The sequence below is a fragment of the Orbicella faveolata genome, unplaced genomic scaffold (assembly GCF_042242905.1).
Source record: "Orbicella faveolata isolate gen_17 unplaced genomic scaffold, um_ofav_v1 contig_34, whole genome shotgun sequence".
Lineage (NCBI taxonomy): Eukaryota > Metazoa > Cnidaria > Anthozoa > Scleractinia > Merulinidae > Orbicella > Orbicella faveolata.
Window position 1 is genome coordinate 7,804,008 of NW_028301563.1, and position 13,730 is coordinate 7,817,737.

At 37.5% G+C, this 13,730-nt stretch overlaps 2 protein-coding genes across 2 annotated transcripts in view; both read left to right on the forward strand.

Annotated features, from left to right (window-relative positions):
• LOC149104515 (pancreatic secretory granule membrane major glycoprotein GP2-like) overlaps positions 1-13,730 on the forward strand; it is a 290,181-nt gene that overhangs the window by 216,317 nt on the left and 60,134 nt on the right. The gene's annotated exons all lie outside the window — the stretch shown is intronic.
• The window catches only part of LOC149104529 (uromodulin-like), a 32,776-nt gene that overhangs the window by 12,508 nt on the left and 6,538 nt on the right, over positions 1-13,730 (forward strand). The window contains exons 2-5 of the mRNA XM_089271240.1: positions 11,511-11,923; positions 12,185-12,305; positions 12,690-12,812; positions 13,167-13,295. Coding sequence (XP_089127366.1) covers positions 11,511-11,923; positions 12,185-12,305; positions 12,690-12,812; positions 13,167-13,295 — 786 coding nt within the window. The remainder of the gene's footprint in view (positions 1-11,510; positions 11,924-12,184; positions 12,306-12,689; positions 12,813-13,166; positions 13,296-13,730) is intronic.

Sequence of the window (13,730 nt, forward strand, 5' to 3'; positions counted from 1 at the left end):
TCACATCCATCATCATCACCCTCAGAACAGCTGCAGAGGTCCGTGTATAGCATCCCTGCTTTGCGGCACTGACAGTGATTCGTCGCTGCATCGTTCCTTTGCACATCTGCACTTCACAAGCTGTATTATAGCCTCGGGAACGGGCGAAAGAGTTGTCACGACAGGGATCCACTTATAATTTTCCATTGTCCAACCATACCCTCGTGCTGACGGTAAAACAGGATTAGGTAGACAGTCATTGTTCCAAACCATCAAATGGTAGTGTGCTCGTAGTATGGCTTGGTGCAGAGCTGCCTTAGTTGGTGGTAATCTGTCAGATTCAGCTTGTCTCTTCTTAAACAACGACCACCTGAGCTCTTTGACAGGTTTAATTGTGGCCTTTGGCAGGAAGTGCAGCGAATCCTAAACCAGCAGCTCTGCCTCTAAAAAATTAAAATTAAAATGACAGCAGTTTAAAAAAGGCTGAGTTTACTTGATTAAAGGTTGATGCTGTGTATTTTGCTCTTCATTGGAAAATGTGTCCAACAGTTAACTGGAGGTGCCTACTGTAAATCCTTGGTCAATAACTCGATACTTTTAAATCCTATAAACAACTTCGAATTTAGATTAATTCAGTTATCAAATTATCAAATTACTTTACTTTTCTTATTTTGTGATGTGAACATAATTTTACTTTGTATCATATGTATATAATCCATGCTTTGAACTAAAATAGTCGGTTTCTTAGCGAGAGAAGCATAATCTTCCCTACCTTTTATTAGCCTGGCATTGAAATTGCATGTTAGAGGAAGTTAATTTGCTACCGTTTGTTTAAAACCACCCGCAATACAGGCCAGTTCGCGCAAGCAACAGAAATCTGTTCTATTGTTCACTTGTTCGGTTTTTCTGCTCGAACTTGTGGAAGGTTTACTTCCATAATCCGATAGAAACAAATAACTCGAAAAAAAGCTCGCGAAAGTATAAGAAAAAAGTCTATAAAAAGAAACTAAATAGGAACATCAAATTTTATTATATTTTTATTTACAGCGAAATAACAAAAATGGCCGTTATCGTGATGTTTACCTGCCGCTAATTTTGAAATAGTAACTCTCTCAGCGGAGGTTGACGTAAGAGGTCTTGACGCAAGGGTAAAAATATTATCGAATTAAATGCCAAACCTGCCAAAGATGAAGACCCACTCTCGTTTAAATTTGCCATACATACAACTGTACCTAAAAGAAATACGTTCATGATGCAGATTTAACGTAGATGTCGTGTCTCGTATAATTAGCAATTTCCTTGGCAATCTATTTCTGGTCTTGTTGCACGAAACTTCTTCTCAAGACATAATCAGCCCTATTACTCGACCGAACAGAAGCTAATAATTTGAGGAAACAGTTCCTTCTTTTTCTATAACCTGGGAGAAACGCGAGCTCCAAACCTATTATTTTTTAAACAAAACTTGAAAAGCTAATAGACACTTCTTTTCTTATCAGAATATCAATATGCTGTCTGCATAGACAGGTGGCAAGAACCAGGTGGATATTATATTGATGTAACACCAAATCCTCACAAGGAAAATTACTAAGAAATGTATGATGATTAGTAGTGAGAATTTACGTTTGATCTCGGGGACGGATAGATTAAAAATACATGCCGCCCCTCGCACTTTCAAAAGTCGATTTCAATTTGCGTACTTCGCTAATTACCACTAAATTACGACTTGGAGGTGCCCAGTGTCCCAACATTACTGTCCAATGTGTTATAAAGAAGGAATGCACCAGAAGTTCGAGTAACAAATGGAAAAAAAAAAAATGTGCCGAGATTATTTACATGGTATTTCAAACTTCTGTGCGAGTGTTTTAAATATCTTCTCAAAATTAAATTTTAATAGGTATGAAAAGTCGCAACTTTTAAGAAAGTTTTCATTATTAGCCCCTAAAGCTGTGATTAAGGGTGTTTTTAGCAGGTCATAATTCAATGTCAGTAAGCTATTTTCTCTGACATCTTCGTTACCAAAAAAAAAAAAAAAAACAGTCGAATGATCTTGAAGTTTTCGTACACGGTGTTTCTTCAGTACGTCCATCTTGTTTGCCACCGTAACATCATCTCTTCTGAATGAATGAATGTCGAATGAACGAAAGAACGAACGAATATATTGAGACGAGTACGAGCTGAGGACAAGCTTGCGTACACTGCATGAGACGCCCGTATCTCTGAGTAGAGTCCAGCTTTTTCAATAGGTCCAAATGGTCCATTTATATCATTGGCTTTGCTGCCAATAAATTAGCTGAATTTTACCATTAATTTGAGTGTCTTCTAACGGCAGATGAGCTAAGCCACAAGTTTGCCTGCAAGCAACCAAATGTTCTCGCATGCTTAAATTACAAGCTAAAATTTGCAAGCTGCGTTGCCTATGAAGTAAAAAATGATTGCTGCCTATTTTAAAGGTTCTTCAAAGTAAAGAAGAATGGCGTTTTCTTGGCCTTTCTATTTTAAAACAAAAACATCATATAGAAAAACCTCATTAACATTACATAACTAAACGGAGCTCGAGGCCTGTAATGTACTTTTCCGCAAGATGTGACACGCTCGTCAAAACAAAAGCTTTATTATCGCTAAAAGTTTTCTTTCCTTCCATTCGGCGCAAGTAGAAAAGCATAAAACTAGCACTAGGGTGTTGAAAACACATCGACGTAAACCCAGCTTTGTGAAGCGTGGTGAAGCTAAAACTTCATAACTCTCTTTCAAATTTGTCCAACGTGCATTTTTTTAAAACTTATTTTCACTCAACCATGCTATTCTCCTCAGTAGTTGACTGACAAACATTTTCACATATACTAGTTGGGAGAAAGATTAGTGCTTTTATATCAGGCAGATATATGCCCCTTTTACCGTATTCATCTTCTTTAGATAAAACATCTTAACTAGAATGCTTATTTAATAAGTATTTCAATCATGTAGAGAAGTTTGTGCTGATCGTTATGCATCAGTCAATTCCAGCAGTGCCCACCCCCCCCCCCCCCCCCCCAGGGCTAACCCTCGGGCATTAGCATTTTTTTTTTTTAATGGGCAAATTTCCCGGGGTAGGGACAAATAAGCTGTCTAAATGCCCCGGCGTGGGGACGAAGAAAGAGGGCAAATGCCCCGCCCCCGGGATCGTCGCCGACCAACACCTCCGCAGTTTTTTAATTAATCAGTGAAGAAAACGGTCAACTGTTCAGTATTTTAATGCAAAGATAAAACTTCAAGGACAATAGTACGTGTTAGTTGATTCTGATTATATTTATTTCTTTATATTTGTTGTTAACAGTTTGCTAGAGGATAGCTGGGATTGCGGCGGATGTGCCCCCAGCCGCGAGCGATGATAGGCGCTTGTATTCGCAGGCTACTTTTTCTGTGAAGAATCAAGACATTTTAAATGATGATGCATTGCATTTTAAGCTCGGAAGATCTGTCTTGAAGATCGCATCATTTGAATTCGCAAAGCTTAAGTATTTTAACTCCACTTTCATGAATTTAAAAAATGCTAGTCTAGTTTTGAATGCGAAATGCGAAATAGTCGTGTGCACGTCAGTGATTGTTTTGTGATAAACAAAATATAGAAATATCAAAAATTCAGAAAACATACCTTTAAAAACATCTGCAAGTTCCTCTAGCCCCTGACAGACAAGCCATTGTTCGATAAACACCTCGTCTTTCCCGATGAACTCATCCATGGCACTTTTCAAAACACGTGTGTCGAATGTCCGGGGGTCGCCCCGGGGTACGCAAATGTCCAGCGCCCGGGCCGCGATAAAATTGCGGATGCCCCAACCCCGGGACTGACAACGTGAGCAAATGCCCTGCGGTTGCCCGGGGAGGGGGAGGATGGGCACTGCTGGAATTGACTGATGCAAATATTGAAACTTGAAGCGCTAACGCTCGATAAAAGGTTTCATACAAGTCACAGCTCTTCGTGTAAACGACAAAGCTGACCGACGATCTAAAGATAAAGGATGGGCCGAACTCTCAGTTTTCCACGTCTAGTCTCACTTCACAAATTCTTCAGCTTTCAAGAAAGGAAAGAGGTTCTCTACTTGAACGGCTTCTTTATTCTCCTTATAACTGTTAAACATAAATTGTTTAGTACACGCTTTTCATAATTTCGGGATTAGCAAGTTACATGTCACCGATTGACTGGACATCTTCTTCCTTGCACTGAAGACTTGAAAATTCACGAATTAAAGAGAAACCTTCTCTACTGGAGGTGCTGCTTTATTTTGCTTGTATATGTAAACATTATGTTCTAAGTAACCTTCACATGTTTCGATAATTTCAGGATTAGTTCAAGTCACCATTCTAACGAATTTGTGATCGGGTTGGAAATGTATTCGGTGATATTTCAATTATATTGCAGATTCAAGTTCAACAAACTTTTATTTAGCAACAAGGTTCGCACTTTTCATAATGCGAAAATAAAACGTCTCTTAGCCTTGGTAGAATAGTCAGCTTGATTAACGTACATGGTGGTGGGCAAACTAAACACGTCTGTTGGGTAATTACCTCAATTCGCATTAATTTGGGTCACGTTATGTTCAAATACCTCAATTAGCACGAGTGTTAATTTCCTTCAGAAGGTGGCCCTTCTAGGAACTGCACTTTAGTAAGTGTGGTTGCGCTTTTATTATGTATTCCTAACAAGCTTTTGGCCAATTGTCCTTATATAGAAATGTAAACTCCTCGAACGATGTCGGCGTCAAACTGTGCAAACAAACAACTGGTCGAACGATGGACACTTTTCCGTTAACATGCGTAAAGCTGAATTGCTTGTACTTTAAAATCTTTATCTTTCTCGTTCTTTGCTTGTTGGAGACTTCAAAGATTTTTGGAAACAAGGAATCATAGTCTTTTGCATGAGACAAGGGATAGTTTTCAATTATTTTAATGGAACAAGTGATGTCTTGGAACTATCAACAGAAACTTGATATCAAAGGACAAAATTCCATAAATTTAAAGTTTTAAGGCATTGGTAGGAAGTTTAAGCTCTGATTAGGAAATCTTTCGTCGTGAACCTTATTGATTCTTGAGCACCTTTCTCTGCCAATAGTCTTTCATATGTCTTGGTATGCAACATCTACAATTTCTCATTGTAGAATGTATAAATTTAAGGGATAACTCGCGGGATGAAAAAGGGATATCATTAACGAAAGAGAGCGTCTTGATAAACCATGGTGTTCACAAAAAAATGTCTTGATGCAAGACTAAATATCAGGAATCTAAAACTGAATCATCGCTGCGTTTAGTTTAAGAAAGAATGTTATTTCTTAGAAGGAAAACCGAAATTTGAGAAATTTATTTTCTTCATTGATCTAAGGTTTAACTGCAGAAAATCTTTTTTATCAACGATTCAGAACAGTGAATTAGTTCAACGACTTTAACCATGCCTTTTATTTGGATAAAAAAAAGAGACAACTAAGACTCAAACTTTCACTAGAGTTGTTCTCCTTCAAATGTATTTTACCAACCTACATGTAGGTAAATAAATTGATTAAAGAACCGTATTCTATTTACTCATTAAAAATGCACAATTAGAGCAGAAAGTTTATATGTACTTTGTGGAGTGCAGTCAGGCGAATAAGTAACATGATTGGTTTACGTCTGTTATCTGAGCACTGTTTTATCTTTAAGCCATATCTTGCCATCTTTCATTAGTCGTTGTTAGCTTTTGTTGAAGCTTAATTCGACAAGACATCACTGGTGACTCTTCAATACTGTATTGACTTGTATCTCAGAGTTATTAAGTGGAGACATCCACCGCAGGTTAAGAATGAGTTTCTCTCTGCTTTCCGTTCTCGTGTCATGGATTTCAGTAATCCCTTGTCCAACTCGGGCGCAGGGTGAGTTTGAAAAACTTCCTCTTTACCTGTTTTGTATTTCATAGATACTATCTTAATTTCTATGTCAGCGTTCCCCAGTTTGGTTAAAGATGGCTGTCAAAGGATTCTTGATAATTTGGGCAACGAATCTTTAGTCGGAAATTATACCTAATTTGTTCGAAGATGTATCGCATTCTTTCCATTCTGTTTTTCGCTGAGTGAGCGCTATGACTCTTTGTACTGTATCAATCTTGTCAAGCGCGGACATGTGACGAGAAGAAAGAAAATCAAGCGTAGCAAAAACTGATATTGTCACAATAGTCTGTCCAATTTTGGAAAATTAAATCAGTGATATGTAAGCAAGCCTATCTACTTTTCTTCTTGATCGAGGGTTAGTCTGTAGTTTTCTGGTCGAATCGGGAACCAAGACATTCGCTGATGATCTCTGATTAGCCGTAGATTTGGAAGGAATGTGATAGAATGCTACATGCGTTTGTCTTCATAACCAGTTTATTCCGAAAAGTGCCGCACTGTCAGCATGTAAAACGAGGAAGTGAGACGAGTCTTAAACTATCTTTACCCCTAATACATAAAAAGGCGAATGACACCGGTTTGAAGAAACCATGTTTACTTGATTAAAGGTTGAAGCTGAGTATTTTCCTCCTCATTGGAAAAAGTGTCTAACATTTCATTGGAGGTGCTTACTGTAAATCTTTGGACAGTCACTCGATCTTTTTAAATCCACAAAAAAACATTCTGTATGAGATACGTGCATCAACCATGTTTACCAAATTCAAATTACTTCAATTTTCTTATCTTGTGTTTTAAACTTGATTTTACTTTGTGATACATGTATATATGGCTCATGCTTTTCATTAAAACGGTCTGTTTCCCAGCGCGAGTAGAATAATCAACTCTGCATTATTTTGGCCTGTGAGTCGAAACTCAGAATGATCTTAGCGGAACTTGCTACTGTTTGTCAAAAACCGCCCCCAACCCAGACAAATTTGAGCAGACAACAGAACTCTGATCTACTATTTATTTGTTCGGTTTGGCGTTGGCTCTTGTAAAAGCCTTTCTTGTATAATCCCATACGATCACAGAACTCGAGAAAACGCTGTTGACAGAATTCATATTTTGATAATCGAAACAGACGAATGATTTTTCTTCCTTCTCTTGCAGTTTTTCCCAATGAAAAGGAATTTAAAACTTGATATAAATTAACTTGAATTCAAGATCGCGCAGCGGGTAATACTCAGCTGCTTTAACATATGCTATAACAAGAGGAAATTTAAGGAGTGTTAAAGCGCGCAATTTAAGGAGTGCTAAAGTGCACAATTTAAGGAGTGTTAAAGTAAGCAATTTTAGGGGTCTTAAAGTGCGTAATTTTAGGAGTGTTTAATTGTAAATTTTTAGGAGTCTTAAATTGCGCAATTTGAAGAGTCTTAAAGTGCGTAATTTAAGGAGTCTTAAAGTGCACAATTTAAATTGCGCGCTTTAAGACTAATTAAATGGTGCACTTTAAAGTGCGCTATTTAAGCAGTCTTAAAGTGCGTAATATAAGGAGTCTTAAACTGCGCAATTTAAGGATTCTTAAAGTGCGTAATTTAAGGAGTTTTAAAGTGCGCAATTGAAAAAAAGTCTTAAAGTGCACAATTTTAGGAGTCTTAAAGTGTTTTATTAAGAGGGTCCAGGAGCCATAATCGGGGATGGAGACCGTAAGTCTTGGGATCCGCGCGAACCTATGATATGGGACAATTTTTCTATTTTTTGAACAAATTGCGCCATCCTGACGTCATATATCCGCGCGGATGCACGCACATGTCGGGGGCTCTCGCGTGGATGTTGTCACGTTGCGTGATCAAATGGTGAGAGTTGAGAGATTATCTTGCGTATTTTTCACAGCCATGGCAGGGAATAAGACAGGAAATACGAACCAGAGCGCTTATATGTAGTTTTATGCTCTGAGCTAACGGAAAAGGTGCGTTTTTCCAGGGTCGAAAACAAGACTTCAATCTCGCGCTGGGAATGAATAATAAGATCTGCTCGCGCTAGTCGTAAGCTTACGCGTATGTTTTTGCGTTTGTTCTCACTTAAGAATATAGCAAGAAAACTCTCTACTCTGGTATCGAGTTAATTTGTGAGTTTCTCAGACAATGGTTAATCATAACCAAAGCCTGTTTTGATGGTTTCTTATTGTTTCTGCTTGTTTGGTGAGCTTGCAAAAGTTTTCGAAAGGAAAGTCTGACGCGTACAATTAGCTCATTTGCATAGTGTAGCTCGTGCACTTTCAAGTCCGACTCTTCTTGACAGAGATTTCTTTCGTTATCTTTTGTGCTGAGATGCTGCAACAAATTTCACGAACGCAAAAAAGGCTACTAACATCGTGTGTTTCTTCAACATAAGCATAGTGAAGTTTTACACTGCGAAAATGAAAATAGACAAGGAGTTTTGATAACTCGATCAACAAAATCGAAATCGTCATTCGAAGTTGATTAAAGAAAGCGTCATCGCAACTTTGCTGATTATTTCTGCTTTATTCACATATTTTCAGCTAAGCTTTTAATATGTTTTCAAACATTTATCAGTCTCAAACATATTTAAAAACTATAGAGTTATTGTTTGAGTTCGATGTACGCTTTCACACGAAAGTGCGGCGGAAGTACAATTTGTCATGTTTACTGGCTGTAGAAAACACACATCGGCGGGCGCTCTCATTCATCGACAACAGAGACTTTACTGGATTTTTACACAAATAACACTGAGCAGTATCTACGGACGTAAAGTTATTGAGCCTTGATGAAACATCAAGCGTTGCTTACAATTCAGACGAAACTCAAACTAGCAATTATTTTGTTTTACTTTTCGCTCGCGATAGACTGGCAAATTCCTCGCAAGCGTGTGGTAAGAGGACCTAGGAAACTGTGAAGTCCTGAAGCTCTGCTATATCTTAATATATCCAGCTAGTTTTTTGCTGTGTAATGGAAAAGCTGTTAATCTTCAACATATGTGAAATTTAAAGTGGAATAATGTACAGCTCATGTAAAAGAAGCATCCGTCGGAACACAACTTGGTCAGCGATATATATAAGCTTAAAGCGGAACATACCTAAATTCGACACTGTCTTACTTCACTCAAACTGGAGCAGCTTACGACGAAAATACTTAAGCAAAATTCCAACAGACGTAAACGCGTTGAGTTGTGGGCCAAAAACATGAAAAATGTCGGGAATTTCGGACGCCATTTACCCCGCGCGACATCCGCAAAAATCCTCGCAACATGTACGCGCGTGTGCTGTAGGCGATGGCGCAATCTGTTCTAAAAATAGAATTATTGTCCCATATCATGGGGACAACCCCAATGCTTGAAATGGCGCGCGCTTACGGTCTCCGTCCCCGATTATAGCTCCTGGAGGGTCTTAAAGCTCGCAACTTAAGGAGTCTTAATAAAGTGCGCGATTTAAGGAGTGATAAACTGAGCAATTTAAGGAGTCTTAAAGTACGCGATTTAAGGAGTCTTAAAGTGCGCAATTTCAGGAGTCTGAAAATGCGTAATTTAAGGAGTGCCTAAGTGCGAAATTGTGAGAATCTTAAATTGTGCAATTTCTAAAGCCTTAAATTGCGCAGTTTAAGGAGTCTTAAAGTGCGCTATTTAAGAATTGTTAAAGTGTGCAATTTCAGGAGTCTTAAAGTGAACTATTTAAGGAGTCTTAAAGTGCGCAATTTAAGGAGTCGTAAAGTGCGCTACTTAAGAATTGTTAAAGTGTGCAATTTCAGGAATCTTAAAGTGCGCTATTTAAGGAGTTTTAAAGTGCGTAAGTTAAGGAGTGTTAAAGTGCCCTACTGAAGGAGTCCTAAAGTGCTTAATTTAAGGAGTGTTGAGCACGCAAGGAACTTGAAAATAGACAAATTACATAACGCATTTTTTGGCGGTGATCCTCATCATTACCCACCGCTAATTTAAAATAACAATACTCTTAGCGGAGGTTGTTTAAGCGAAAATCCTAAAGAGAAGTTTGCAGGGTTTTGACGTTATAGTAAAAATATTATCGAATTAAATGTAAATTGCTTTGTAAAAACTTGCCAAAGATTAAAACCCCGTATAAATTTCCCTCAACCAGAAACGTTTTGATTAAAACAGAGACTAAAAATAAGTTCATGATGTAAATCCAACATAGACGTCGTGTCTCGTATTAATTAGCCATTTTCGTGACAATCTAATTTCCGTCTTGTAGCGCGGAAATTTTCCATCAGACGTAATCACACCTATCAGTCCACAAAAGCTGATATTTTGAGAGGAGGATTCATTCTTCTGTTATAGAGCGAAATTTCGGGTTCCACACTATTATTTTTTTCTTAACTAAACTTGAAAAGCTTGATCAGCACTCTCTATTGTCAGAATATTAATATGCTGTTGAATAGACAGGTGGCAAAACCACCGTGGATATTCATATTGATATACCACCAAATTCTCACAAGGACAGTAACTGAGAAATGTGTGATGCTTAGATAGAAGAATTTAAGTTGGATATCGGCAAGGGGAAGATTAAAAAACAAGCCGTCACTCGCGCTTTAAAAATCGATTTTAAGTTTTAGACCTTTCTACGTTCTCCGCTAATTATAACCTAATTAAAGCTATTTCGAGGGGGGATTCATTCTTCTGCCATAGAGCGAAATTTCGGGTTCCACAACTATCATGTTTTTCTTAACTAAACTTGGAAAGCTTGATCAGCACTCTCTATTGTCAGAATATTAATATGCTGCCTAAATGGACAGGTGGCCAAAACAACATGGATATTATATTGATATACCACCAAATTCTCACAAGGACAGTAACTGTGAAATGTGTGATGCTTAGCTAGGAGAATTTACGATTGATTTCGGCGAGGGAAAGATTAAAAAACAAGCCGCTTCTACCACTTTAAAAAGTCGATTTTAAGTTTCAGACCTTTCTACGTTCTCCGCTAAGTATAACCTAATTAAGACTTCGAGATGTCCAGTCTGCAAAATATTTGCAGTTCGCAATTTCATTCAAACACCAAGTAAACGATTTAAGCATCAGCGTCGAATGTTTAAGAAGGAATGCATCTGAGGTACGAGTAACATGTGGACAAATACTTTGTATTGAGATTATTTACAGCGTGTTGCAAACTTCTGTTTGACTGTTTTAAAATTCTTCTGAAAAATAAATCATTGCTAACAACAGGACATATCGAAGAAACACTTGAAGTGCTGGTGAAATGAAACTTATGATAAAAATTTACATGCATTTGCATTATTTCTTTGAACTTTGAAATTTATTTTCTCCAGTTCCCATAAATAAAATGTTCTCAATGTTACTCAAGGCAACTATTTAATACTATCTTTAGCTTTAAGAAAATGTAAAAGGGACTGAAAAGTACCTGTAATTATTCTGGTCCACTAGAAACTTAAATTTCTCTATTTACTATTAGATTTCTTCATAAATTCTTCAAAAGAAGCGATGACACTGAAAGGTGAACTCTGAAATACATCATACAGTTATCTTGGATCCTTACAAGACTTAGCAAGCAGAAAAGAAAATTGCGACAGCACTCTTGAGTCCCCTTTAAGGAAGTTATTTCATATTTAGGGTCTGAACGATAACGAAGTGGTTAGAAATTATAGTTTCAGCGATTTGTTTATACAATTAAAGCTCTGGCAAAAAAAAAAAAAAAAAATTCTTGTGCGTGGGAAGTAAATCGAAATAAAGATATACTGCATGTTTCTAAGAGATACTGCGTACTTGTTTCAGAATTTCTGTTATTTATTATAAGCCCTTTAAATAAACATGTGTATATTTTTTCAGATGGAGGACGTGAGCTCTACTTTCCAGCCTACTATTTCTATGCTGAGAAACATTTAGTGAACCACTGGATAAAAACCATGACTGTCAAGGACATGGACGAGTGTGAACACCGTTGCTACCTGGATGCAAACTGTGTCAGTCTTAATATTAGGAACAAAGATCCTGACGGAACACATAAATGTGAGCTGAATAACTCCACTCACTTGGAGCATGACAGTGATCTGAAGGACAACCAGCTTTACTACTATCGTGGCGCCGAAGTAAGTGACTGTTTTTTTTTTTTTTTTTCCAACTTTTCTCCTTCAGTTGTTAATAAGCCAATTTGCCTCAAAGCTCTCCACGAAAATCTTAATATTTGTGCATAAATTACTTTTCTTACTTCTGGGTTAAGTCGGCGAAAGTCAGCGCGATGCCAAGAGTGAAATAAACTTGTATCTCGAACAGTCATTCATTCGTTTATTCTAACAACGAGAGAGCAGTAGATTATTTATAAGCAACTATTTTCCTTTTCTGCGTTTCAGAACAAGTGCGGACAGATCGGACTGAAGTGCGCGAACAACTCAACTTGTCAGTCCGGTTTTACACAGAAAGGATATCGATGTTCGTGTACTACTGGGTTCGAGGGCGAACACTGTGAGAATGGTAACTATGCTACTCCTAACATAGCCCTTGCGTTGTAACTATCATTTAGCGCAAATTTCGTTGAACATCAAACATTCTGTGGTAGAAACTAAAAGTTTGAACATCCCGTTCTTTACATGTTAACATTAAAACTCACATATTTCTAGAAAATTAGTTCACATTGATTTTTGACTCTCTTCAGTAAACGAATTTTTCGGTCTTTTCCTCAGACAAATTCTCGATCACTTAGATACAGCTTCTCGTTAAAAATTCACAGTTACATTGGCTCTTAAAACCAAGTTTAACTGATATTCCAAATTTTATCATTTCTAGAGGTAATTAAAGGAGCTGAGTTGCTCCTCCGATTCAGTGGATCCTATGAAACATGTTTTACCTTAACTTTAGATATTGATGAATGCGATAGAGGTTCTCACAAATGCCACGTGAACGCCAGCTGCAACAACACCAATGGAGGGTACAACTGCTCTTGTAAAGACGGATACACTGGAGATGGACAAAATTGCGCAGGTTTGTTTCATGTCTGTGTATAGCATACTTTAAGCCAATGATACAAGGTTTAACATTTGATGAGCAACAAATATTGCAGCTGCTGTTCAACAAATGCTGAACAGTGCATAATGTGATGTTGAACGTTGAAATATGCCGTTCAATATGTTGAAAGTTGTTGAACAAAAATAGAACTTGGCTCTATTCCGTTCAACAGTCTGATTGAAAATCCGTTGGAACGAGGTCGCATGACCGATACAGAATATGCTTGTTTAACACGCCTTTGTCACTTGGATGCGAATTGGACAGAAACTAAGATATGTATTTTACAACGGTGGATAAATATAACATTCATATCACATTCTCTCATGTCAGATATCGACGAATGTGCTGCACAGGTCAACCCATGCGTTACAGTTGCTAAACCTGAGTGCATGAATACGGATGGTTCGTACAACTGCCTTTGCAAAGGTGGATTTGTAATGGAGGGTTCTAGCTGCGAAGGTATATATAATGTAATTTTGTTCATAGTATAGGTAATACACTTTGCTTAAGATTAACTTCGGGGAGCCGTAACAAGTCATTATTCACTACATTATTTGTAACCCATATATTATCTGATGGTACACCTGACTGTCTGAATCGAACTGAACCGAAACTACATTATTTTTGAATTAAAATTCTCTCAAAAGAATTGCTTTCCATGAAATTAAACCAACTAAGTAATGATTGAGCTTTAAATATATTATAGTAATTTTCAGGTCACGTAACTTTTTGTTGGTTTGAAAATTGGTCAGAGCATTCAAGCATAAAGCACTAGTTAAAAGTTTTCCATTCTTTTTTTGAAGGAAGCTATGAATTAGTTATCGTCAAGCAATCAGCTTTAAGTAAGACATTCCACAATCGGGGTCCAGCAATATAAACCTAAGTTTAACTTCC